We start from the raw sequence: 26,351 nt of genomic DNA on the forward strand, positions 1-26,351 counted from the left end.
CACTCAGTGCATCTAAAGTCCTGCAGATAAACTGAGGAGATGGAAACACTCTTTATTAACGTATCATGATGGTGTCTTAGTTGTGACATCTTCAAAGTGAATGTTTGGGTTATTCCTTAATTTTTTTTAAATTTTTTTTAGGACTTTTGGGGCTCTGTTACTGGCATGATGACTACTTTGACAAGTAATGTAAAGTTAATAACAGCAACTTCACACAGACACTCTGGCTTAGGGGTCCCCTGAGCCCTTGGGGCCCGGTAGGCCCAATCAGTAATACACCCATGCCAGTACCAGCTGTACTTTGTCACTCTCTCTTATTGTTGATACAGTCATTTGGCGGTTTTCTGCTATTAACCAAGAAAATAAAATATGTAACTGTCATGTTATAGTCTTCTGTTATTTATCTTTTGTTTTGTTTTGTTTTTTTAACTTGTACACCCTCTATGTCAATTTTCACTGTGGTATCAAAAATGGTATTGAATACTGATATTTTTCAAGGTACTGTATTGAAATGACAAATTCCAGTTTCGTGACAACACTATTATATACACAAAACATCAAAATTCATTTTTCCCCCCACTCTGTCTCACTGGTGACACAAGTGCAAAAATTGTAGTGATTAAATAATGATTATTATTATCATTGATTAACCCCACTGCTTATTTTTGTAATTAATCAGCTGTGGTCTTGTTGAATCTATAAAAGTACAGCAATCACAAGTTCCCAAAATTCACTGTGACATCTGCAGATGATTAGTTTTGTCTGACCAACAATCCAAAACCAAAGGATATTTAGTTTTCTCTGACAAAAGATGAAGACAACTAGAAAATCCTCACATATGAAAAGGTGGAACCTGTGGCATTTGTGCTTAAAATATTTTTAGCAAAATTGTGGGCAAATTATGTTTGTCCATCACCTAGTCAATTAGTCAACCCACTGTCTCAGCTCTGAAACTATGTACATGGATTTTGTCAAGTCAAAACCAGCAGAAAGAGAGTTTTGGAGCCTGGGGGTCCCAGAGTGGCTCCAGGAGGCCCCTAACATCACTACAGTTGTGCCTACTGAATTATCTCCACAGTCTGGCTGTTTGCATATAGAAATAGGTTCAAAATCTCATTAAAGGAGGTCTCTGGTTTAAACTGGGTCTCAGTCTGCAGCTTTAACTCAGCTAACATCCTCACGCAAGCAGGTGCCACTCCACGCACCGCGGGCAGATGCTGACATCTGGCCTGCAGCCTGTTAACTGTTGACAGCGTCACTTTTTTTTTTTTTTACTCCCGCAGTCGACGGCGGTGACACTAAATGAGTCACACTGCACACTGGTGACAGTTAGGCCAGAGATCATGCATGTGACTATCAAAAAAAAAAAAAGATGGAGACAGGCCTTCACAGTGGAGAAGTCTCACGATAATAACATTTAGGAAATTGTCATGTCCACGTTATGCGTAAAGCGCATTGGCCACTTACCCACTGAAATTGGCGTCGTTCTGCAGATTATTCCCGGTGTCGTCCATCCAAAAGTGACCGCATGTCTATAAAGTCTGTTGGTGTTATCTGATGAGCGGGTCTGGGCTTTTTAGCAGGGTCGACAGGCTGAAATGGGCGTGTATGAAGCTTCACTTCCTCGTCTGACAGCGCAGGGGCTGCTGCGAAGTGCGCGTAACCGTCCCCGAGACAATAATTTCAGCAGCCTCACCTCTGATTCTTTGCCTTTAGCCCCTGCAGAGAGGCAAAAACGCAAAGTTGCGCTGCAAGGCAGGCCCGTTTATGATGTGCATGGGCTTGTGTGTGTGTCGCACTTTGATTAGGATTTCATCACATCTCGGGCTTTTCCCGCGGAGCAGTCCGTGAATCCAGCAGCCAGGGGGGATTATGGTGCCCGTCGTTCTCTGGTGTACCACCACCGTCACACCTACCGGGTCTGAAGGGGGAATCAGCCCGGCTCGGGGCCACCGTGTAGCGGCTGCGAGGGGCCTGGTTAGTCCGCTGGTGGAGAAATGCAATGGAAGGCAGTTTTCACAAGGCGACGGCGGCGAGACAGCACCACTCAGAGCTCAGGAGGACCGCAAAGACTCTCATACTGTACAAGCAGGTTGCATCATGCCAACTGTACAGTGTCACACTATGGAGGAAGTATTCAAATGATCAGAGGCAGACGTAGCAATACCACAACATAAAATATGCCATTATCCTGCATTCAACAGTTTGCATCAGTAAAAATACCAAGTTATTATCAGCTAATATATTTCAAGCATCAAAGATTAGTACTCTTTATGCAGTGTTACATCACATTATTCATGGGGGGATTATGAGACGATGGGCCCCCGCGCACAGGCATGCAGAATGCCCCACTACTTATGCTACATATGAGCAAGACACAGACTTTGTGGTCGTTTTGCCTCTTTTTTGTTTTGTTCCGTGTCTCTTTGGAGTTGTGCTGTGTCTCTAAAAGGTTTTTTTTTCTTTTGACAATTTCTTGTCTCTTATTGTAGCTGGGGGAGAAGTGTGACTGATTACCCAGGGCCCCACCTGGAGGGGGGCCCTCAAAAAGTCTGGAATGAAAAGTTTAGCTTTCTTTGCATTTTTTTTTTTATTTCTCAGCTAATTAGTGCCATAGCTAAATTAAAATTGGCTGAATAAATTGGTTGAAAGACTGAACTTAGTCAAAAAATAGTGGAAGCTCTCTGTGGCCCCTCTCACCCCTTAAAGGCACAAAATGGTTTAGTCCACCCCTGCACAGGATTTGTCTCTAGCGCACAGCTAGAGCCATGTGCGTGACCGCTTGTGCTGTTGGTGCACCAGACTGTCATATCCTCCCCCAGAAAGGGAAATCAGGATCCCAAAAAAGAAAAGAAAAGAGAAAGACAGCAAACTGACTTTGTGGTCTCTTTGTGGTCTGGCAGAGGACCCCAAAATCCCCATTTTAATTTGTGGTCTGGACCACCAAGTGACACTGGACCAGTTTTCTCCTGGTCGGTACGTGTTAATTTGAGTGACATTTTCCAGCTGAAATATTTAGAACATGTGCTTTTGTGTTGCCCGATGCAATCATAGAATTAACAGAGGAATTTTATCTTGACAAAAATAAAGACAAAAAAATGAAAACATTTACACTGTAATTTAATGCAGAAAAGGCTACATTTTCTGGCAGAGGACCCCCAAACCCCCATTTCATAGGCTGTGCATGTAGCTTTCAACCATCTCAGACACACAAAACCTTTCATTTAAAACCCCAAATCTCTTCGTTAGGTAACTTTAATTATGCTTCGTCTTCTCTTCCTTTTTAAAAACTGTGCCTTTGTTCTTTGTTTGTAATGTTTGTTTTTAATCCTTTTAAGTAGCTACTTTGTAACTTTGAAAAATATCAAAGAAAAGGTGTATTACATTCTAACTATCAAAACAACATCTAACTTATAGTAGTTTATTTTGGTGTGTGTGTATTAGCTACTAAAACAAGACAAATACATACAGTATATTTATATTCTATGTTGTAGCCTGGCCTATAATCTGACGGTATGTGGTCACGTGAGCTGTGTAGAGTCGCGTGTCAGTAATCGGATGAGCCTCTGTCATTGGCAGACTGGACTTGGCTCTGAGCGCCTCGGACACCTACTCACAGCATATACTCTGCTGCGTCACTGACTTTAATCTGCAGCTGCGTGGAATAGCTCAGACAGTCAGGACCATACCGGAAACCAGGCGGCCCTGCCTTCAAAATAATTGTAGAATTTCAAATGTGCGTTAGGGTAAATACTTCATCGATGCACACAGAAAAAGGGCACAAAACAGTCAATCATGTCGCACCCAGTCCACAAAGCAAAACAGTGATGTCTCTGCACGTTTCAGTGTACAGTGACATGATGGTTTTCTGTTGGTCCTCACACACAGAACAGAAATTTCAATGCAACAATTTTTGCTCCCATTTTACAGGGTTAGGTTTAAGATCAAAGTGTTTTTTTTTTTTGTTTTTTTGTTGTTTTTTTTAAATTTGGTTTGCAGATTTGTTAAAATCCATCTTAGTGAGCTTCTCCTTCTCCAACATGATCTATCCACCTGACAGGTGGCATATTAAGATACTGATTACACTGTGTCATTACTACACAGGTGTGTCTTGGGATGGTCACAGCAGAAGGCCACTCTATACAGTGACATAGATGTCACAAGTTCTGAGGGAACGTGCCATTGGCAGGCTGCCTGCAGGAATGTCCACCAGAGCTGTTGCCTGTGAACTGAATGTTCATTTCACGACCATAAACTGTCTCCAGTGTCGTTTCTGAGCAGCATCAGTGTCTAAAGGTTCAGTGTCTTTTTGGGGAGAAATATATACAGTGGTAGTCAGAGCACTCGGGGCAGTGACCCCCAAACTGGGAGACTGGCTCTGGCAGATATTCCAGGAACAACATCTGAAGCCTCGGTCCAGAAGTGTGCAGTCCTAGGAACAGCTAAGATACTGTGCAGAACCCTCAGACTTACTGATAGGCTACAGATAAGAGGGTGAGAGGGTGGATACTTTATGGATACTATTACTTGGATAAAAGCACAAAAAATGCTCTTAGGGCTGCAACAGAAGCACCAGAAAATACTCAAATTTGAGAAACTGAAATCTGATGTTTGCTTTAAAAATAATCATTTGCTTGTCAAAATTGTTGCAGATTATTTTTTGTTTATGCATCTAAAGCCAGTTTATCGTGAGGGCTGGTTGGTTGGACTTCTGCTATGCTAAATAGTCCCCGACGATCTGATTTGATAATAACATTAAGAAACGAACACTGATAACATCAGCCTGGAAGAATAGAGATGGGCTGGCTAGGATACTGTCCGTTGAGTACCTTATCTGGACAATTAATAACAGTTCAAAGGTTTTCATAAATATCTGACATTTGTGTATCCTTTCCTTGTTCTCTGTACATCATATAGCATAGGCTAATGATTTATGCTCACTGGATGAACGTAAGGGGTAATATTGTTATATGACTGTGTTACACACTGCCAAGAGGAACGTGCATGTCTCTTTGAGTTGTTTTAACTTCTGTGTTGATTGTAAGTTTGTAATGAATGCACAAATTCTGCAAAAGCAATTAAAAGTTTGATCATAAAAAATTAACACTGATGTCACTGATACGCTAAAACATAACGTGCACCAGATGTCCCCACTTGCAACCATCACCATTAACCCTTAGCATGCATTTTTATTTTCTTTAGGCTACTTATTTTCATTAAACATTTCCTCCTCATTTTGGTTCGATTATTTGTCTTTTATTTTGAAAGTCCGTACCAGAACTTCCACCCCGATCTGTGTGACTTGACACTTCAGTTGCTAGGGTGCAGACTCCATGGCAACCACACCACTGAGAAGGAAAGTTTAGATTTTAGGATTTTTCTTTTATTTAATCGATAAGCATGCAGAAGATGACGTCTCTCTTCCATAAACTCAGAGGCGACACTTTGACATAAAAAATGCCAGCCACAAAAGTTATTAAGCCAGAACCAGTGGAAGCTGCGAGAAAGACCCTCGAGAAAACCAAACCGGTGAAGGTACGGGCGGTTAACGGAGGACAAAGTGAACTCAAAGTACCGGCTGTGCGTAAAAGTCGCGCGTCGAGCTGCCCGAGGTGTCCGCAGCGGGACAGGTGTGAGCGTCGCACCGGACCGCAGGGCGCCGCAGTCCAAAGGAGCTGTGATAGGAGGACCAGGTCCAGCTCCACCGCCCCCAAACCGTCTACAAACTGCCCCAGGACAAACCCGGACTATCGGAGGGCGACCAACTCTGTGATACATGCTGCCGTTAACCCAAAATGCCGGGAGATGACCGCCTGTCAGAGGGAGCAGCGGGGGGTCAGGGCTGAGACGAGGCACGCAAGTCAGAGGTGAGACAGAAGACATATGTCTGGGTGTCCTTTAAAACAAGAATCTGTTGTTGGTGTCCTTCCACCACCTGTGGGAACATTGATTTGTATGTAGTATAAGGGGGTTTTGTCCCATATGTTCTTAAAGCGGCTACTTAAACATTTCTTTAGTGGTAATAAGAAGATGGTGAAAACACTGAATAATGGTATTTTCTTAGCATACAAAATACATATGTGAAGTGTATAATAGTTGTTAGGTGGGTCAACTAATCACTGCAGAGAGTGTCTATAGTTTGCCATTTTTCCACGTTACCACGTTTAGGCTGTTTGCATGGAGCATTTGAGGTCTCATGAATGTTTTCATTAAAGGGACAGTTCACCCCAAAATCAAACATACATATTTTTCCGCTTACCTGTAGTGTTATTTATCAGTCTAGATTGCTTTGCTGTGAGTTGCAGAGTGTTGGAGATATCGGCAATAGAGATGTCTGTCTTCTCTCCAGTATAATGGAGCTAGATGGCACTCGGCTCGTGGTGCTCAAGCACCCCAAAAATACATTTGAAAAGCTCAACAACAATGTCTCTTTCCAGAAAGCACGACCTGGTTACTCGAGATAATCTACAGATCTTGTTGTGAGCAGTTTCATGTAGGAACTAATTTCATTCATCTACTCATTGATGAGAGGCTTTGCTGGTGACAGTGTAAGATGTAAACATTAGAGACTGTGCCCACCAGAGCGCTTTTTCCTTCTGAGGTCAGCATGATTATTTTGCAATGGGAGCACCGTGTCTACAAATGCCGGCAGCAGGACGAGGTGCTGGGCAGGAATTCTGCACCAAGCACTGCCAGTTGGGCAACATATTGACCTCCACAGATATTCCACATCAAAGCAACCAGACGTAACCAAAGCATCTCAGCTGAAAAATTGCAGTGGCTCCAAAGCATTCTGTAACACACACAGCTGGGTGTTGTCTGTGGAGCGCCTGGCATTTTCAACTGGGAAAAAGACCCTTTGGTGGGCCCAGGGTGTTCATGGTCTCCTCCTTGGCTGAGCTGTAACGTTTGCAAGCTGAGTGGCGCCAGGTGAGCTAGCAGTAGATTCATGCTTCTTTCTGCGTGGTGATATAGTTGGCGGGTGCAGTTTGGTAGAGAGAAAATAGTTCCTACATGAAACTGCTCACAACAAGGTCTGTGGATTATCTTCAGTAACCAGGTCATGATTTCTGGAAAGTGACACTGTCTATGTTTACATGCACACTAATATTTCACCATTACTCTGAATAAGACAATATTCTGAATTTAATGGAGGTTATGTAAACAGCATATTCGTTTTGGATATTCCGAACTAGGGCTTTTTCTGAATTTAGTATTTTCCAGTGAAGATGTGGGATATGCTGATATTATTCGAGTTTCCATAGCATTATTGGGACATGTATACAGCACATTCACAATATGCGTCTCAGTATTTGGTTTTTACCGCAGGTCGCAACACACGGTCTCTTAGCTGTTTGCGGTCAGCTGTGTGCGTTGTGTACAAACCAAGTCGCCAGCAGTTTGCAGGGCTGTGGGGCAGGAGATGCATGCTCAAAAGAAAAGCAAACATTACTGGTCAGAAGGAAAAACACCTACTTTTAAAAATGATGAAAGACTTAGATATCAATATGTTTTTGAATATGCACAATTTTTGCAGCACTGATATTTTCTGTGTTAGCACAGTCCAACAAGTCCACCAGCAGTAGGAAACTTTGAAAAAATCCTATTTTGATGGAAAGAAGCAAAATTACAAGCGTCGTTAGCTGTTCCACTTTTACCACATTTTGACATGATAAACAACATGTTGGGGCATGTAAATCCAAGTGTGCACGGCTGCATGTTAAAAGGAATATTAGTGGAATATTCTTTTTCATTATTCATGTTAAGAGCTTAGTAGGAATATTGTCTTTGTCAGAATAAGGTTGATGAGTTTTTCAAATGTATTTTTTTGCACTTTTAGCACCACAACCTGAGTGCCATCTAGTTTTATTATATTGGAGAGAAGACAGACATCTCTATGGCCAATATCTCCAACACTCAACAAATTTAGCTTTAATTCAATTCAGTGTTTTTATTTGGTTTATTTGCAGCTCTAAGCCTGAAATTCACTAAACATAATTTTGTTGTATATCTACAATGACAATTAAGTGTCGTATATCTATGTCTTTGACAGATATTTTACTTGTGGTTTTTACACCCTTATCTGTGTGATTACTTTTAGTTTGAATGGATCAAAATGACTAATCAGATAATCACACTGTTTTAATTTGCCTTGTGAATCCCTGCAGCCTGGAGAAAATGAACCTGCAAGTCTTGAAGACAAGATTTTAGATTTTTTCACGGAACAGTTTACTATTGGATAAAGGCGGAAAATGATCGCTGATAAAGGAATGACTGGGCATTTCATTGTCTCTATACAGAAAAAAACAAAGTTCTTAATAATCTTTAGAAATGTAGGAACTTTACGTTTTCCATCTTGGAGTAGATGTGTGTTGGGGCACACTCCTGCCAGAAATGAGCTTTGAGGAGTAAAACAAATGCTTTCATGCCCCGAAGCTTTAATAATATTCAGTGTCTCAGGTTTAATGTCATGGCATTTCTTATTCTTTAGTCCAGAGTGAAAAGAGACAAAAATAAAACAGGCCTTTCAGTCTGATTTCAGACTGGTCGGCTGCTCTCCAGCTTTAGGGAGTGTTTACTTTAAAAGGCAGGTAAACTGTCCTGCAGTATCCTCCTCCTCCTGTTGCTGTCTGTGGCCATCTGTTGCAGTGGATTAATCCCACACACTTTACCACCCACTGGCATGACAGACCTGCAGGTGAGCTGCTGTTTGTTTGACTGTTTGAGATTTCACTTCTACCAGGAACCACGTGTACTGTGGTACTGTGACGATCATTGTCTCCAACAAACATCATATGTAAGGATTTTTTATTGCCCAAACATTAAAAGTATTCAGTATTTCACAAGTAAAAATAAATAAATAAATAAATAAATAAACATCAGAAAATAAAGAAGAGGAAGAAGATGTACTTCATTAATCCCAGAGGGGGAAATAATTTTTTTCCCACTCTGTTGCCATACACACAGGCCCAAAATACACACACACGCTCAAACAGTGCCTTTACATGCATTAAATGGAGAGATGTCACAGCGAAGGGGCAGCCTATTGACAGGTGCCCCGAGCAGTTTGGGGTTCTGATCTTTGCTGAATGGCACCTTGGCAGTGCCCAGGGGGGCAAACTGGCATCTCTCCAGCTACCAGTCCGCGCTCCATACTTGGTCTGTACAGGGACTTGAACTGGCAACCCTCTGGTTCCTGAGGCAAGCCCCTATGGACTGAGCTAATGCCGCCCCAGATGAAGATCATTTTTCACAAAGGAAATATTCTCTTTCTGTTATATTAATGAATTAATTCAGAAAATGTAGGAAGAAGAAAATGCATTACAGTATTTAGGATATCTACTATTTTCCTACATTGAAGTGACCCTCAAAACATTTGAGATGGAAATAATTTTATTAGGAATGATTTACTAACCCCAAATATGCATGTTTGACCTGTGGGTACTAAGACATTATAAATCCATCTGCCAGCTAATTATTAGTGTTGGTGATGCAGCAGGATCAGGCAAGCTTACTTGAAAAATATCACATGTCAAAAAGTGACAGCAGCGTCCTGAGTAAGTTATTAATGACTTATAGAAACACTGCATGCAATTGTTCTCCTTTCACTGTCTCCTCCCCTCTCCCTGTCACTTTCTCCCTGTATCTCTCACACACATTAACTCTGCTGCGCTCAGTCCAAGTCTCTGTTCTCAATCCTGACAACGTGCTACTGTAATGCATAAAGTTCAGGGTTTACAGGTCGGATTGGGTTTTGGTGGTTGATTAAACCATATTTTGCTGGTTGGCCAGTTTGTATTAAATTTGGGAAGCTGAGACAAATTCCCATCCTATAAACTTTATAACTGGGATGCTGCATGTGCCATATCTTCATGCGAGAATGGGGACAAACTCATAGCTCTTAATTAACATTTTGTTTTATTTTATTTCTACATGCTCTTATTAAACTTTTTTTTCCCACATCACATTATCATAACATCTTTACACATTGGCATGCAAAGGTTTGGGCACCCCTGGCCAAAATTCCGTATACTGTGAGTAGTTAAGTAAGTAGAAGATGAACTGATTTCAAAAAGACATGAAGTTAAAGATTAAACATTTCTTTAATATTGGAAGCAAGATTGATTTTTAATTTCAATCTTTTACAGTTTCAAAATTACAAAAAAGGAAAAGGGTCTGAAGCAAAAGTTTGGCCACCCTGCATGGTCAGTACTTAGTAGCGCCCCTGTTGGCAGGTACCACGGCTTGTAAATGCATTTTGTAACGAGCTAAGAGTTTTTCAGTTCTTGTTTGGGGGATTTTCACCCATTCTTTTCTGCTACAAGCTTCTAGTTCTGTGAGATTCATGGCCCGTCTTGCGTGCACTGCTCTTTTGAGGTCTATCCACAGATTTTTTTTTAATGATGTTTAGGTCAGGGGACTGTGAGGGCCATGGCAAAACCTTCAGCTTGTGCCTCTGGAGGTCGTCCATTGTTAGGTGTGTTTAGGATCATTGTTCTGTTGAAGAAGCCATCTTTTCTTCATCTTCAGCTTTTTCACAGATGCTGTGATGTTTGCTGACAGAATTTGCTGGAATTTAACTGAATCCACTCTTCCCTCTACCTGTGAAATGTTCCCCGTGCCACTGGCTGCAACACAAGCCCAAAGCATGAGCCACCCTCCCCGTGTTAAACAGTAGGACAGGTATTCTTTTATGAAACTCTGCAGCCATGATTCTCCAAACACACCATTGCTCATTGCGTCCAAAAAGTAATAAATAAAGTAAATAAAATAAAGTCTGGTCCCCACAGTGTCTGCTTTAAAAAAGTAAAATTGACAAATCTGGTTGATGACCCCTGCTCTGTACAGTATATACAATAAATAGCGGCAGTAGTTCAGTCCATAGGGACTTGGGTTGGGAACCGGAGGGTCGCCCTTGAGCAAGGCACTGAACCCCCCAACCGCTTGGGGCGCCTGACCAAGGCAGCCCCCTCACTCTGACATCTCTCCACTTTGTGCATGTATAGGTCCTGTTTGTGCATGTGTGTGTCTTTCGGACCTGTGTGTTAATGACAAAAGAGTGAAAACATTGAATTTCCCCTCAGGGGGATTAATAAAGTAAATAAATTAAAATGAAAGCTGTTGCATTGCAACATAATGGATTAACATTTTACTCAGACTTCACATGGGATATCAGAAAATAGAACATAGTAGACATTAACGCTAGCTGAATACACCTGTGAGCACCATTGTTGGTCGCTGCGTGGGATGTGAGGCTAATTAACTGCAAGTAACTCTGATAGCTAACATCGGTGATGGCAGATTTATCAGGACTCACAAATCAGCCTGTTTTCACGAAAACCATTTGTTTCCGCTCCATCACTGACACTTTTTAGCAAAATATTGTTTATTTCCATAATTACATTTCCAGGACATAATAACGTATTGATGTGAACCAACCTTTTCATGCATGTCCTGCAAGTGAAGTGTTATGGTATTTTGTTACAATAATACGTTTCCCATCAGCAACTGATGGCAACAGATCAGGGAAAGAACAGGTCCTAAATTTACGCAAAGCTAACAAGTGGAATATGCTTAGAATGTATCTGCTGTTTGTTGGCTAATGCAGGAAAGGAAGGCTAGCCAACGCTCTGACAGGAACCTAGCATTACATTGTGAGAAGATAAAATTATCATTTTACAAGTATGTTTCTGTTTTAGTCACAAAGCTTTCACCATCATCCCCCCGAACCCCAAGAAAAGAAGAGAGATCCAGAGAAGTAAGTCGTCATCTGGTGTGTGAATCAGAGAGGATTTATATCATTGTTTTCCATGTTAAATTAATTGTTATGTGACATGTGATTGGTTGAGCAGAGGCGGAGGCGGAGCTCGCCGCATTAGAGGAGCTTCGTCTGAGCAGAGCAATGGCTTATGTCTCCATTAACCCCAGCAGTGTTGGTGAGACACATACAACAGAAGATTTATCATCTTTAATATGTTTCTTGTTGTACATTACTGACTCTACAGGTCTGTGTGTGTGTGTGTGTGTGTGTGTGTGTGTGTGTGTGTTATTAGGTGGCTGTATGAGTCTGGAGGAAGTGCGCTTGAAGCAGCAGCAGGAAATGATGCAAGCCAAGAGGAAACAGAAACCGGTCTGACATCTTAAAACTCACTTACATTCAGTTTTACATTTCAAGCATTCAGCTAAGATTAAAAATAATAGTAATTTTAAAAGTGCACACCAAACATTTAACATTTATTATAATGACAATTATTTTGAGATAGTTTGATAGTTGTGTGATGCATACGGCTCTACCCATCCAACCTGGGTTCACAGGACACAACAAATTAATCTGCATGCAGTGCATAGAGATTAAAACAATACTACAGAGAGCTGAAAAATACACAGAACCAATTCACATGTTGTATAATAATTAAATATGTATCTTGGAAAAATCAAAATATAGGATAATTAAATAGTTAATCTTGCCTTCTTTTTCATAGTTTTTAGACCACATTAAAAAGGAAAAGTTCACCAGCAAGATGACCAGTTACCCACTGCATGTTACTCACTGCATTTGTGAAGAAAGCTTTGTTCTTCTAGCCTGCCTCAGCGGTGAACAGAGGAAAAAAGCAAATGTTCTTCATTAAGTGAAGTAGTGATTACAACTGTTTAACAACTGTAAAACTATGTTAAACAAAACAAACTCTCACACAACTTATTCAGTATAATCCAAGTTTCATTTATCCATTTTCACTAAAACCTTACAATATAAAACACTCTCACCTATAAGAGTAGTACACCTGCTCTCACAGAAAGAAATGGCCATATAGGTCGACTGTGCAAGCAATTTATCACGACCCACAGAGTGTCCCAGGGATGGGGTTTTTCCGTATGCTGACGAGGAAGTTAGCAACATCCTGGTTCCCTCATTAAAAGGCCTATGGGATTTTTACACTGGATTTTGGATTATAGTGGAAAAAATGGTCTGTGGCAAACAAACGCATATGATGCCACGTTTTGATTACCAAGATAATCTTCACAAATTAACACTGCTTTTAAGAATTCCGAAGCGTAAATTCAATCGCCAGAGATAAAAAGCTAAGGCCAGGCTGTATAAACAAAATACACTACTGTGCACATGACTTAACTTTGCCCCCACAACAAGGCAATGAAGCCATGTTTGGCATGATTACATTCTGTAGTCTCATTTAGCCACTTGTTAGCAACCGCCTTTTAAAGACACATCAAATCTTCAGAATTCACGTAGGGTATTTACTGATGTATTTTATGCCGTAGAATAAAATGTAAACATCTCTGAAGCTCATTTTTTGGTACTATATTCAGTGTTAAGGCATGCAGAGAAAAACCATGTTTCTTTCATAAATTCAACATAACACGTGGTAAGAAATTGTTATACAAATGGTCAGTTTGCAGGTGTAGTATTCCTTTCAGTAAAAGTAGCAATACTGCAACATAAAAATAATCTGTTACAAGTACACACCCTGCCTTCATAATTGCACTTAATAAAAAGGCACAAAAGTATTGGCATCATAAATATACTTCACGTACCAAAAGTAAAAGTTCCCATGCAAAATGGCCTGTTTCAGAATGTATTATTGGATTACAATAATTGCAACTTAAATGTTGCGGCCGGTATTAATATTGCTTAACTACAGTACAGTAAGTAAATAAGTAAGTACTTAGTTTTTTTGCACCACTGGTAGCAGTAGAAATATTAGTGTAATTCAGTGCACATTTTATGCTTAAATAATTCATAGTATGTATTTGCCTTGTTGTTGTTTCAGATGAAGAAACAAGTAATGGAGCAAACATCTGTACTGAAATGCTAAGCGTCACTTCTCCGCCTGTCTCTGCTGGGAGCTCAGCTCCTCGCTGTGGCTGTTGACCACAGTTTTAAAAATATTCAAATACAAAATGAAAGGTAAAATTACATTATTTGTATTGAAAGCATGACATAGCTCTAGCTATAGTTATTCTGCATGTTTTGTAAATAGTTGTTTAGTATGTTATACATTGTGTATTTTGCATAGAAAATATGTCTCATATACAAACCATACAGTTTAAAGGGGTTGTTCACCCAAATTACGAAAATAATTTTAACTTTTTTGTTTTCTCACTTACCACTTGGAGAATCTGGAAAAACACAAACTGGCAACCCAAAAGTTTTTTTTTCCTTAATGTTTGGCAGCATTACAAATGAAGCATTACAAATGGACAAAACAAAGCCATTTAATCTTACAAAGCCTTATTATTAGAAAGCGGTGCCCTCATTTGACTTAAGAATTGATTTGTGGCTCATTTCAAGATGTAAACACTTAATTAAAAACTTTACTCCTGATGGAAACTAGCCATGTAGATAGATTTAGTTTGAGCTGTCCATGTTCTGAGATGTTTGTCTTTAAGATTTCTGTTTCTGCCGCCACCCACATACAGTTGATGTTATTGGACTCCACCCATTTAAAAAACTCATTTTAGAAACTCAGAAGCAGTGAGTTTCTCTAGAAGTGATGTAGAAGTGTTGTCCTAGTTACAGTAGATAATTCACAGAACAAAAATAAAGCATTCCTCTCAAGTCTGATATCATGTCAGTTTAAGTGTACACTGTATTGAGAGAATTTTCACAGCTCTACCTTGCTGTCAGACAGTGATTTCCAACAGAAAATTAAGTTCCTACAAGCTTTCTTTAAAGTCAGACTCAGTGACTCTGCTGCTGCCTCGATCAGTTAGGATGTTTATGTTACTGTGTGACTTTGGCATTTCAAGGAGCTGGTTCAGATTCACCAAAGTCACACAATAACACAAATTAACTAACTGATTGAAGCAGTGGTAGACCAGCAGCCCCTGTGTTCAGTGAGCTAAAATTATTGTTTTTCTCAGTGGAGTCTGGTGGCTTTGAGCATGTATGGGGAACTAAAGTCGTTAGCTGCTTCCCAGTCGAAATGGGCTGTCTTTTGGAAAGGTAAAGCAGTAAAAATACTCTCAATATAGCGTACACTTAAAGTGATATCGATTTTTTTAGGTGGCTAAAATACCTTTTGTTGCTGACCCCATCCACAGCAGTACATTGTTTAGCTTTTGTGTTGTATGCCTGCCTACTTCTCCAAACTGGGGTGTACTGACTGACATCTATTGTAGGTAACACACTGACCTCATAAGTACCTCATACAACCCCACCTCAAAAAAAACAAACAATCCCTTTAAAGTGGGCCTATAAAGTTGCATAAAATTAAAACACTCAAATAAAGCAAACTCATAACTGTTCTCAACAACAGTAGGTGAGTAAATCTACTTTATTACTACCCAGCATTGCAAAATTGACATTAATTACAGATGGCCGTAGCAGGCACACACAAACACACTCTTTAAGTGTTGTTAATTTTTCCTAAAGGTTCCTGAGTTTCTGTGTTGACTTAGATTGTTAAAAGTAGCATTATTTTTTTATTTTTTTTTATTTTATTGAAATCTACACCTGTGAAGCAGACATCAAAGGGCATTGACAAATATGCACATCATATATTTACACAGAAAAATTCCCCATAGTAGTTTAAATGTTGATCCTTGGACAGCTTTCACTCTTGTACCTTATTCAAGGCGTGGTCTGTAAACACATCACGCCATTCTTACATAGGGCGTGTATTACGCAGATGATTGGCAGAGATGTAAAGTGAGTCACTGTAAATGACTCCGAATCTGTTGTGCACTTTTTCACCTGTACTGAAACAAAACCACGGCCAATAAAAGGAACATGTGCAGTAAATTAATAACACTGTTTGTATAACTCATGTTGTGTCTCCACGAGCTTTCTTTTACTTTTAAGCATGATTTTAAAATTGTATCTCTGACACACAAGGCAAGGCAAGTATATTTATAGAGCATATTTGAAGGAGCTGTTGTGCCCTCTGACCTTTGGGAGGACAGATCTTCAGAGCGAGGATTTCTGGCTGCTCCAAGGTCAAATCTGAAAAGTCATATTGATCATACTTTTGTTTGGACTGTGGAGCAGCCTCCCACAAAGTTTCAGAGAAGACAAATTATCACCATTCATTAAAAAGCATCTTGAAACCCATTTTTTATGCCTCTGGGCCAGTGATGGCCGTGGAGGCATTACGTCTCCAGCATGTCCCTCCGTCTGTCCGTTTTTCCATCCCTCTGCCCGTTCCTCTTTTCTTTTCATCTTTGCTGTAAAGCACTGTGTAACTTATATCAGAAATGTCCTAAAACAGCTGGTCGCTGTCGTTTTTTTAATCAAATTGGGGGAAGTAGTGCATTTGTTGGGGACTATTTTTAGCAGCGGCTTAATCCACATTATATAGTATGCACATTATAGGAGTATTTGTGGCAGCAGGGCGGTGTATGGGGACTGAGTCATAATAAACTACTGTATGTGTGTGTTCATGGTGATGGAAGAACATTGATTGATTGATTGATTGATTGATTGATTGATATCACCCAGTTCAACAGTGTGGTCCACTGACATGTTTTTATCAGTTTTGGGACAACATCAGGATTTGATACACACACAATACTTGTTGGGAAATACATTCACTGTTGCTTTTGGTCTTTTTTTTAAGGTTTTTGATGACGGTAAGTAAAATAAAAAATATCACCTAAGTTTTCCTTTAAGGGTTGGGACTCGGCATATAGGTTAGGGTTCATCTCCAGGGAGTTAATTTCAGTTAATTAACTGTCAGTGCTGGGGAGTCACTACTTACATTTAATGGAGTTACGTTAACTAAATTACATAATAACTCTAACTGTAGTCTGTAACAGTTACTGAGAAAAAAGTAGCCTATGTAATTAAATTACAATTACTAATCAAAATGGTAATCACAAAGGGGTTACATCGAAATATATTATTTTCGATAAAAAGCTTATATGTAGAATATAACATTCATTGTGTTGCTTTGCATCTCTTTGCCATGCAGAAATGGGTACTGTGTTTGTGTTGTGGCCTATCTCCAAACATTTTTCAGCTTTGCTGCCCAGTTTCAAAAGTAATCGAAAAGTAATCAAATGTAATACGTTACATAACTTTGATGAAGTAATTAAAATAGCCACATTACTTATACATTTTTTAAGGGTAACTAGTTATGTGTAAAAGTAACCTTCCCAACACTGTTCATTGTCCTGTGTGACAAGTTTGTGTGTGTTTCTGTCATTCTCTCCTGCACCAGCAGAGGTCGTTTTCTGCTTGTTTCAGAAGCAGTGGAGGTGCACACAGGGTGGAACACTGATGATGACCACATTGCATATTGTGTAAATGATGACTGACGTTTGTTTGGAGAACATCTGGCTCCCTGTAGGAATAACCTATCATAAAGAAGTTATGTTATTATATTATAATCGCACATAATTTAAAATGCGGAGAGATAAGGTCACAGCCAAACATCACGAACCACTGGACAAACATCTTTGTTTTCACTGGGATGATTCTAATGTTACAGTCACAGATTAAAGGACGGCCAGCTAAATGTCAGCATCGTGCGTCTGTCTCAGGCATGCATAATTAAAATGTCATATTAGGTGACTGAGACAGCCAACTACGCATGCGTGAGGGAGATATTGCAATATCTGTAGTCGAAGCAGCTGTAATTGTTTTGTGTAGCCATAATTGTAGTCCAATAGAGACGCCATTCAGTGACGCTGATGCTGCATTCAGGGAGTCCTCGCAAGCTCCGACCTTTTTAATGCCGAGTACTGAAGAGGTGAGCATATTATGTTATAGATGTATGTCTTTCAGGCAGTATTGTGCTTTCAACTAACTGTAGCTCCTGTAGCAAAGTGTATCTGTTTTAGTAGTCAGTCAGCCAACAATAATTCTAATTATTTACTTTAAGTGCCGCATTTTTGTTGCTGTATAAATCTTTAAAATTTTGAAGTTCGCCTCTTTTATCTCAGGAGGACGTGGAAATTGAATATAGGGCCTATATTTTCCTTTTCTTTCTAAACCTCTTCAACGTCAGATTCTTTGAGAAAATATTTTCTTCTTATCGTGTTAGGGAAACATGACTTTAATGAAAGGTTTCTAATGACTGTGTTGGCACATTTATTGTCCCAAAAGTCAGTTTCTTTGATGCAAAGCTGTCTCAGCCTCAGCCCAGGAGAGACTTTATAGTACAGAATGTCTTCTATCAACCAATGATCTCAGAGATATGGCTTTTATCAGTCTATTGCAGTTCTTAACAGAACACTGGAGTTGGAATTTCTGACAAAGCTCCTCATGCTGTAATAAATTATCATCCATAAAATGAGCGACAGCCCAGATCCCTTTTGAACTCCTTTCCTCAATGTTCACAGATTGACTGCTGAGCAGAAGTGGTATAATGTAACAACATGATAATAGCCTACTTTGTAACAGTACTTAAGTATTTTTAGGGAGTATCTGTATTTTACGTGAGCTTTTATATAATCAACTGTCACTTCTACTCCACTACATGTCCTACATTAAATGTAGGCCTATACATTTACTATTCACTGAAAGCATCAGAATCAGGGAAGGATTTATTACCAGATAGGTTTTCATTTGGAATTTGCTTTGGTTATGGTGCATACATTAAAAAAATACCATAAACATATTAAAAGGAATAAAAATAAAGCAAGTACTGCAACACTGAAGACACCCAACAACATCAATGTAGAAGAGAAATATTACAATAAAATGACTATAATACTTGGACTAAAAAGTGCTATAGTTTGGCAAATATGTGCAACAAAGCTGTTTATAAATGTATCAGCTAATAAGCTGTGCAGGAGGTGCAAAAATATTAGTCAGACAATGCGTAAAAGTTCTTACAAAATAGTTACTACAAAGTATGGAAGGAAGCAGGGAAAAGAAGGAAGAGACAGACCAATGGAGGAAAAGGAGGGAAGGAAAAAGTCCTTTAAGTTGTGAAGAAGACTTAAGTACTTTTAATATCATGAATATCAGCACAAGTCTTCTCTCGCAAATGGGTTCACAGGTTTCCATTAGTTTCACATATTTTAGCACAAATTTAGGTTGAAATAGTTTATGCTATATTTTTTTATATTTTGTTGTCTGATGTGTAATGATTGAATGAAAGAATATATTCATTTGACTACAAGCTGTGTTATGTGATCAAAATATTTGCTTTTGTTGCATGTTTTTAATGTTTTGTGAGTGTCTTTCAGTTTAGGTCTGTGTGTGAACTGTTTGGAAAATGTTCTGAATGGACAAATGTGTTCAGGTAATGTGTGTGTGCGCGCGCGTGCGTGTGCGTGTGCGTGTGTGTGTGTGTGTCCCTTTGTTGTAACATCCATATTTCCGAGGGCGCCTGAAGGCAGCATGATTCGGTGGCTGCTGAGCTGATCTTTGTGCGAACGAAGCAGAGCGGTCGCAGTTAGCTACGGACAGCAAACACACAGAGGAGCGAAAAACGGCGGCGGAGACAGCTTCTGGGGCCGAAAACTCACACATACAACGATTGTGCAGTGACAGTCACAGCCTTAAAATGGTAAGAAAACACTTGAGAGTTGTGAACGTAACGCGGTGGCGCTATTTTTTATGACAATCAGTCTAGTCAAGAGCTAGCTGGCTAATGCTAAATGGTTAGCGAACTGTTTTCCTGACTCATTATTGAGCAGCCCGAGAAGCTAGGCTGCCATTTTACACCAACAACACAGACAGTTGGTCTTTCCTTGCCACTGCGGTTAGCTCGGCCAAGGCAACATTTATCTAAAACATAATCACAACACTACATATATATCTAAACGAATAAAAAAATGCGGGTATAAATAGAGACTGTATTTTTGATTTAAAGCTAATCCACCCAGCGCCAGGTAGCCGAGCTAGCGCTACTTTCAAGCTAACTGGCTAATTGAGCCAGGGAAGCTAATGATAGCTAGCAGTGTTGCGTAGCAGTGTTTGACTCCATTCGTAGCTCAGCGTTGAAAAATATCAACAGATATTTTAAAACGCGGTCAGTGTACAGCTTCGTCGTATTTAGTGAGATGATTATAGTGTCCTAATCTAGCTGACGGGGCTACAGTTTCTTATTAAACCGAACAGATCGGCCATCTGCCTCTTTGGAGCGAAGGGTAGTGATTTTTTTCAACCGGACACAAGGCTCCCACACTCCTGGAATACCTGGAAAATACCTGGTGGTCGCCACTTTTCAGGCCCGGAGATGTTAGGGAAATAGGAAGGAAGAAAGGGGACACGTTTTTTTTTATATAAAACTCTGAATGATCGGGACCTCTCTGCTGGTGGGGAATATTGTTGGTTGCTGTGTCTTTCTCTGTTCTGAATTTATAAAGAAAAAACAAACAGCTGGCATACCTGGTTGTTAATTCTGAATTCATATCTATTGCTTTTTGGTCAGGGAAGTTTGACGGTGCCTTATGGTGATGGGGTAGTCATGGAAAGTTGACACGGTGTACGTGCCGAACCCTCACATCAAATCATATTTTATAAAGTGTAGTTACATGTACAACATTGTTTTCAATAGTGTTTCCTCCGTTTGCTAAGACAAAGATACAACACTGAAAGAAGAACTACACCCATTTTCAAAAGTCATACATTTTATTTCTATGGTTGAAGATAGTCCAAAAATATCATTAAACATGAACAACTCTTTCCCAAATCCAAAAACTAGAGGGCCAAACTCCAAATTTGTGATGTCATAGGATATAAAGACTGGAGCTTCTTCATAAACAGTGACTGGTGAAAGATGTTCTAGATCAGGGGTTCCTAACCGGTGGGTAATGTTCCAGAAGTGGGTTGTGGGTCCGTTCTGAATGGACCACAGGTAACTCGCAGACATGACAAGTTTGTAAAAAAACACATTTTATTTTTAAGTACAGTGAATTTCAAGCACAGAGCTTTTATTTTGAACCACTGTTTCCTCCTGTAGAGCGAGTAAATAACAGACAGCTATTTGACAGAGCCAGCAAACTAGCTTGATGTCATGGCCAAACGCAAATATGACACTGAATATATCCAACTGTGCGGACCTTGTACTAATGGCTAAGGAGAAATCTGGACCCTGTGGCTGGACCAGTAAGGAACCACTCTTCTAGATGACACAGAGCACCCAGTGCTCCTCAGTATAGATGGAATCACTGTGGTGTTGCAGTAAAAACAACTACTTCCGGCTAGACAACTGGCAGTTAATTTCAGCTGCAGAGATTTATAAAATCGGCGAACTTGTTGATTTCTGTTGTCATTTTCAGCGGTTGCTGTAATGTTTAAGCTATATAGTTAAACACAGTTGCCTGATATATCTGATGTTTGTGCTGTGCTTATTTTATGTACTTTGTCGCTTTGCTATCATCTTTGGTAAACCAAATCTATTTGCATGGAAGCTAAGCAATGTACTCCTATTGATGGGGCTGTGGCAAAGCGTATTTTAGCCACCTTAAAAAATAAATATCAGTTGAAGAATGCCCTATATTTGAATATTTTGCTCCTTTTTTATCTTGCTTACTAACCAATTGATGCCACAGTAAACAGGCTGCTAAGTTAAATTACTGTTTTTGTCAGTGGATTGTGTTGGCTTTGATATAATGGCTTCTATTCCCTCTCAGAAAAAGCTGTCTGATGACAAGGTGAAGTGGTGAAAATATTCCAAATATAGCATACATTTAAAATGATATTGTTTTTTCTTTAACAGGTCGCTAAAAACTAATTGAGGCAGCATTTACTCAGTGCTATTTGATTTTATGTATGTGACGTGAGGATTTTCTACCTAGAAGTTACAAACCAGGCACCTATTCATTGTTTATGGGGCAGCTCCAGACTTTATACCCCTATGACATCAGAAGTTTAAGACTTACCTTTCTGGTTTTTGGCTTTGAAAGAGAGTAGCTTATATTCACAAATATTAATTGAACTTTTCAAGGCCATGGAAATAACATATTGGAACTCTTAATTTAGGTGGTGTTCCCCTTTAACAGCCATCACAGTTTTTAGGCACTTCTTGTTCTGCAAGTAAGTTAAAAAATAAATTTCTAATATTTTCGTACCAACATTGGCCAATACAAATATGCATTTATGGAAGATCTAATTGTTTTGAATCCATCACAGGGCTCTCACACTCAAAGGAATACCTGAAAGAGCTATGGTATGTTAGAATAGTAATTTCCAGGCCTAGAGTTCTTACAAAATGACGTATAACCTTTGGATTCTATGTATTGTATTTCACTGTTGTTTCCCTTGAATGATCAGGGTGCCTCTATTATTTGCTGGCTGCGTCTCTTGACAGTTAAGATAGTATTTTCTTTGATTTTAAAGTGAAACAAAACAAACACTTCACACACTGGCATTGGTGGTTGTCTGTCTTAGCTGACAAGGTGTAGAAGAAGCAGGCAACATACTTTATTGACCCCCAAGGAGTTTTTTTTTTAAATGTATTTGTGGAGCTTTTTAAAACCTAAATTTTGTCAGTAATGTATTCTAAACTTGTACATAAAGTAATTGACATCTACATAGGTATATGCACTGTTTTCTAAGATGAAAGAAGTTATGATCTGACATTTTCACAGTGGTATTGGCAGATGAAAATGCACATTCATGGAAGAGGCTTAATACAAACATTGGTACAAAGTGGAACTTTTCCGAATATTTAGCGCAGAGGATCAAAACAAACACTCTTTTATTATGTTCCTAGTCTGACTTGTGACACATTACAAGAAGAAAGGAGGTTGCACATGATCTTTCAGTCAAAAAGTAGTAGCCCAATAAAAGTCATTCTACAGCTATATGATATTGCTTTTTAAAGCTTAGGTAGCCCAGTATTGATTCGATGTTGATGGATCTCTCGATTTTTACCAGAAAATCAGAAATTTGAGTAAAATTTGTGCATGGAAACTTTTAACTTATTAAACCCATTTTAACGGAAAGTTAACCATTAGAGTGTGTTTTTAAGTAGGGTGTTATGGTCTTTATTGGGACAAAATGTGAATTATGTTAATATTGTTCGATTGCAGTGCTTGAGATAGCATCCAGTTTTTCCATTTTGCCATATCAGCAGAAGTTGCCCCTCTATTAGGGAGTTAAAAGTATTGAGATAAGAGGCTTAATTGTACACATACATATATATACATGTCCTATCACCTCAGAATCAACCTGCTTGAGTGAGAATGTCTGTGTGTGATGGTACACATGTATGTGGGGTTGGTGTATGTTGTGAAGTGAGGAACGTCTGCTGTCGGATGATAACTTTTGCATACATACCACGATAAAACACCTGCAGACGTGTCCATTCTTGCATAGATGGTTATTCAGAGGCTGAAAGACAACATTCATATCCTCACTTACATCTGCTCTATCATATCATTTGGAATTTGTCAGTCTGAGGAGAAGCATGCGTGTTAAGTCGACATTTATAGCATTAAATAACATAATGATATAGACTGCACTGCTAGTTGTCTTTTTGTGGCAGTTTATTGTTGTGGAGACACTGGTGTGTTACTTTTAAGATTTTGTCTTGCGGCTTTGAGTGGGATGTTGAATTTTATATTTATTGTAGTAGGAAATACCTATTCAATTTCTTTATTAATGTTTTGACTACGTGGAGCACATGTTGCACCTGATTTGAACTTTTGTAACAGCTTACTCAACACATGCCGAGTCTAGAAGACGGATTCCTTCTCCGCTCAACATCATGCTGGCATGTATCAGTCTGCATTAGTGTTTGGTAGTGCAAAATGACCAGTGCTCCTTCTAGGGCAGCACTATAGGCAAATCAGCAGAATGTAAACATGCTGAAACAGTGTGCTTGTTGATATTGTGTTCAAAACATGCAGTGAAATCATTTTGCTCCTGAAGTTTTAAGGTGACGTCAGCCATGATCAAGCTGTCCTACCTCCTCCTTTACCTGGCCTGACCCATCTAGGTTTGTCTGCTTGATATGTACAAGATGCTGTGAAATGATGGCGCTGAGGGCAGTGATTGTAAAGTCAATCCAAAAGGGCTGTGAGTCTCTGCGTGGCTGCTCTTGTGAATGCTGAGCAGAGCAACAGAAATCAAAAGCTGCTTACACTAATGAAATGTTCTCTCACGCTGCCTAACCCAGCACCTGATCAGTTTGCGCCCGCACACAAACACACGCACACCTTGCGAGCATGTCAGTGTTCAAGATGTGCTCATCACTGCGATTAATCTGAAGCTTTATTGCTTCTTGTGACTCGCTCTCACAGTTTGATGGTCTTTTTTTGGTCACCAAAACTCAGTTTAAGGAAAACAGATCAAATCCCAAAATCAAGGCCTGTGTTTATGTTTATTTGCCGTGTTATTGTTTGTGTTTTAAATGTAGGGTATTAGGTTGTTGAGTCTGGCCAGGACACACGGTGACCAGGTAATCAGATTTACCAGGCTGAGCTTTTTTTCCCCACGAGCACCGCTCTCCCTCGCTGTCTCTCCCTCCACCACCACTCCCTGCATCCTTCCCGTGCAGACACACTCCGGTTCCTGAGTTGTGGCAATACCTACTGCACTACAGGGCAGTAAAGACTAATTCAGTGTAGGAGAGTAGAAACTACCAGCCGAATGCAGGTGAAGCGTGGCTGTTTGGTTTGTCTGACAGATGAGAAGTCATCACATAGAAGTCCTAATATGAAAATCTGCTGGGATTTTGTCATCTTGTTGCTGTCTGCAGCAGATAGCAGGTAAGAATTTAATGTAAACGTAAAGAAATACATTTGCATTGCACACTGGCAACAAAGTCTTTTGTTAGAGTAAGTTTTAATTTGTTTGTAGCTGCTGGAAGCTGATGGCAGGCTTTAAACAACAGGATGGTTTCCCCTCTCTCCCCAGTTAGTCTCTTCCATCCCTCCATGGAGAGTTATTTTTAATGATACTGGTTGTTATTTGTTTATGGTGGTGCCAGTAATATGTACTGCTCCAGGCTGTGTAATCAGTTATATTTAGAGGTTCTTATCCTTCCTCATAATGTGGTTTACAAAACATCTTGATAATGATGACTGTGATGTCTGCAGTGGATATTAGTCTCATACATGTTTTATATTTTTAATATCTAGTTAAAGACAGGGTGGTAAGGAAATAACTGTACTAAGAGATGCGCCAATTCAACTTTTTCCCTCCCAGTACTGATTCTACTTCATATCTGCCAATACCAAAGACCGATCCAATACCAGTGTCTTCTTTTTTCCAATATTTAAAATTTAAAAAACTCTCTGCTCTGCAGTCACTGAAGTCATTTAAAGGAGCAATAAGCGAAATTCATCATTTCTAGATTGAAGGAATTAAAAATTGCTATGTGAAGAACTAGAGGTGTAATTTCATCTGGAGTATAGCATGACCTCACACACCCTCTCTCTGTGTTGATCTCCAGCCCATTGTTTACAAGCCGGTCCGGCTGCGCCTTCATGTACGTTCATGTGAATCCCCCCCCCCCCCCAATGGCTACAGCCAGTGAGCAATGGCAGCGCGTATTTTCGAAATGAAATGGCGGAGAGCTGGGGCTAACCGGTGCTTCCTCCTCAGGTTCCACTTCACTCAGCTGTCCCACAGATCCGCTGCCTCTCCCACTTTAACCTCAATAACAATCCGGAGCTAGCTGGGAGCGGCTGATGAGGCGTTAGCCGCAGCATGACCGGAGGGAAGCACAGCCGGTTAGCCTCCGCTAGCTTCCCAACTGGGAAGCACAGCCGGTTAGCCTCCGCTAGCTTCCCAACTAGCCCCGACTCTCTGTTTGGATCCAACCGGAGCACCGAGCCCTGGTTTGTTATTCAGGTTAAAGTGGGAAGAAGCAGCGGGTTTATCGGGCAGCTGAGTGAAGCTGGGTGAAGTGGAGGCTGCGGAGGAAACACCGGGATGGGTTAATGTCCAGAGCTTGAGTTATTAGCGGCTCAGTCCCAGCAATGGGTCAGGCGTTACGGTTGTGTTAGGTGAGTAAGTTAGCCCGGCAGCTCAGCTAACATTTTCAATTAGCATTGTAAAATGTAGCCTCGCAGGCAGCCTCGTGGGCTACATTTTTGTAATATATTTGCTGAGATGGAGGTGAGGCTCAGTGACTAGAAGAGCTGGTAGAAGCGCCCCATAGCTGTAGGTTACTCCAGTAGCCGGTAGGGCTGTACCCAAATATTCGGATATTCGAATATTCGTTTCTATGGGTAGGTATTCGTTATGAAAATTTGGTATTCGATATTCGTTTTTTTAAATACTTATTTTTTTTATTATTATTATTATTTTTTACATATTTTTTTGGTGCTAAATGTAGTCTTTTTGTTGTTGCTAAATGTAGGTTATCAATAAAAATCAAAACTTTTAAATTGCGTTGTTAAAAATGTGAAATATAGTATCGCCTACCGACGGAGCTTGTGCGAACGGCAGGCTTGAGCGCATCCGTCTGAGGCTGTGGATCAATGCC

At 40.0% G+C, this 26,351-nt stretch overlaps 3 protein-coding genes across 5 annotated transcripts in view; 2 read left to right on the forward strand and 1 right to left on the reverse strand.

Annotated features, from left to right (window-relative positions):
- The window catches only part of si:ch211-230g15.5 (polyhomeotic-like protein 3), a 49,412-nt gene extending 47,112 nt beyond the window's left edge, over positions 1–2,300 (reverse strand). The window contains exon 1 of one of the 3 annotated variants that reach the window (XM_050056463.1): positions 1,468–2,300. The gene's annotated coding sequence lies outside the window, so the exon portion shown is untranslated. The remainder of the gene's footprint in view (positions 1–1,467) is intronic. The other 2 variants (XM_050056462.1, XM_050056461.1) reach the window with 2 other exon arrangements.
- A 3,037-nt stretch (positions 2,301–5,337) lies between these two features.
- On the forward strand, positions 5,338–15,769 carry zgc:194621 (uncharacterized protein LOC795037 homolog). The gene is made up of 5 exons (XM_050056472.1): positions 5,338–5,867; positions 11,700–11,758; positions 11,853–11,936; positions 12,054–12,130; positions 13,788–15,769. The coding sequence occupies exons 1-5, from the start codon at positions 5,458–5,460 to the stop codon at positions 13,830–13,832; spliced, it is 675 nt and encodes a 224-aa protein (XP_049912429.1). The 5' UTR covers positions 5,338–5,457; the 3' UTR covers positions 13,833–15,769.
- Positions 15,770–19,317: 3,548 nt separating this feature from the next.
- The window catches only part of LOC126397579 (cullin-1), a 37,516-nt gene continuing 30,482 nt past the window's right edge, over positions 19,318–26,351 (forward strand). Inside the window, exon 1 of the mRNA XM_050056468.1 lies at positions 19,318–19,475. The gene's annotated coding sequence lies outside the window, so the exon portion shown is untranslated. The remainder of the gene's footprint in view (positions 19,476–26,351) is intronic.

Source organism: Epinephelus moara, chromosome 11 (genome assembly GCF_006386435.1).
Source record: "Epinephelus moara isolate mb chromosome 11, YSFRI_EMoa_1.0, whole genome shotgun sequence".
NCBI classification, from domain to species: Eukaryota; Metazoa; Chordata; class Actinopteri; order Perciformes; family Serranidae; genus Epinephelus; species Epinephelus moara.

Coding starts and splice junctions, on each gene's coding strand:
- zgc:194621 (XM_050056472.1), top strand. CDS start 5,458: ATGCCAGCCACAAAAGTTATTAAGCCAGAACCAGTGGAAGCTGCGAGA. Junction 5,868..11,699: donor ACGAGGCACGCAAGTCAGAG/GTGAGACAGAAG, acceptor TTTCTGTTTTAG/TCACAAAGCTTTCACCATCA. Junction 12,131..13,787: donor CCAAGAGGAAACAGAAACCG/GTCTGACATCTT, acceptor TTGTTGTTTCAG/ATGAAGAAACAAGTAATGGA.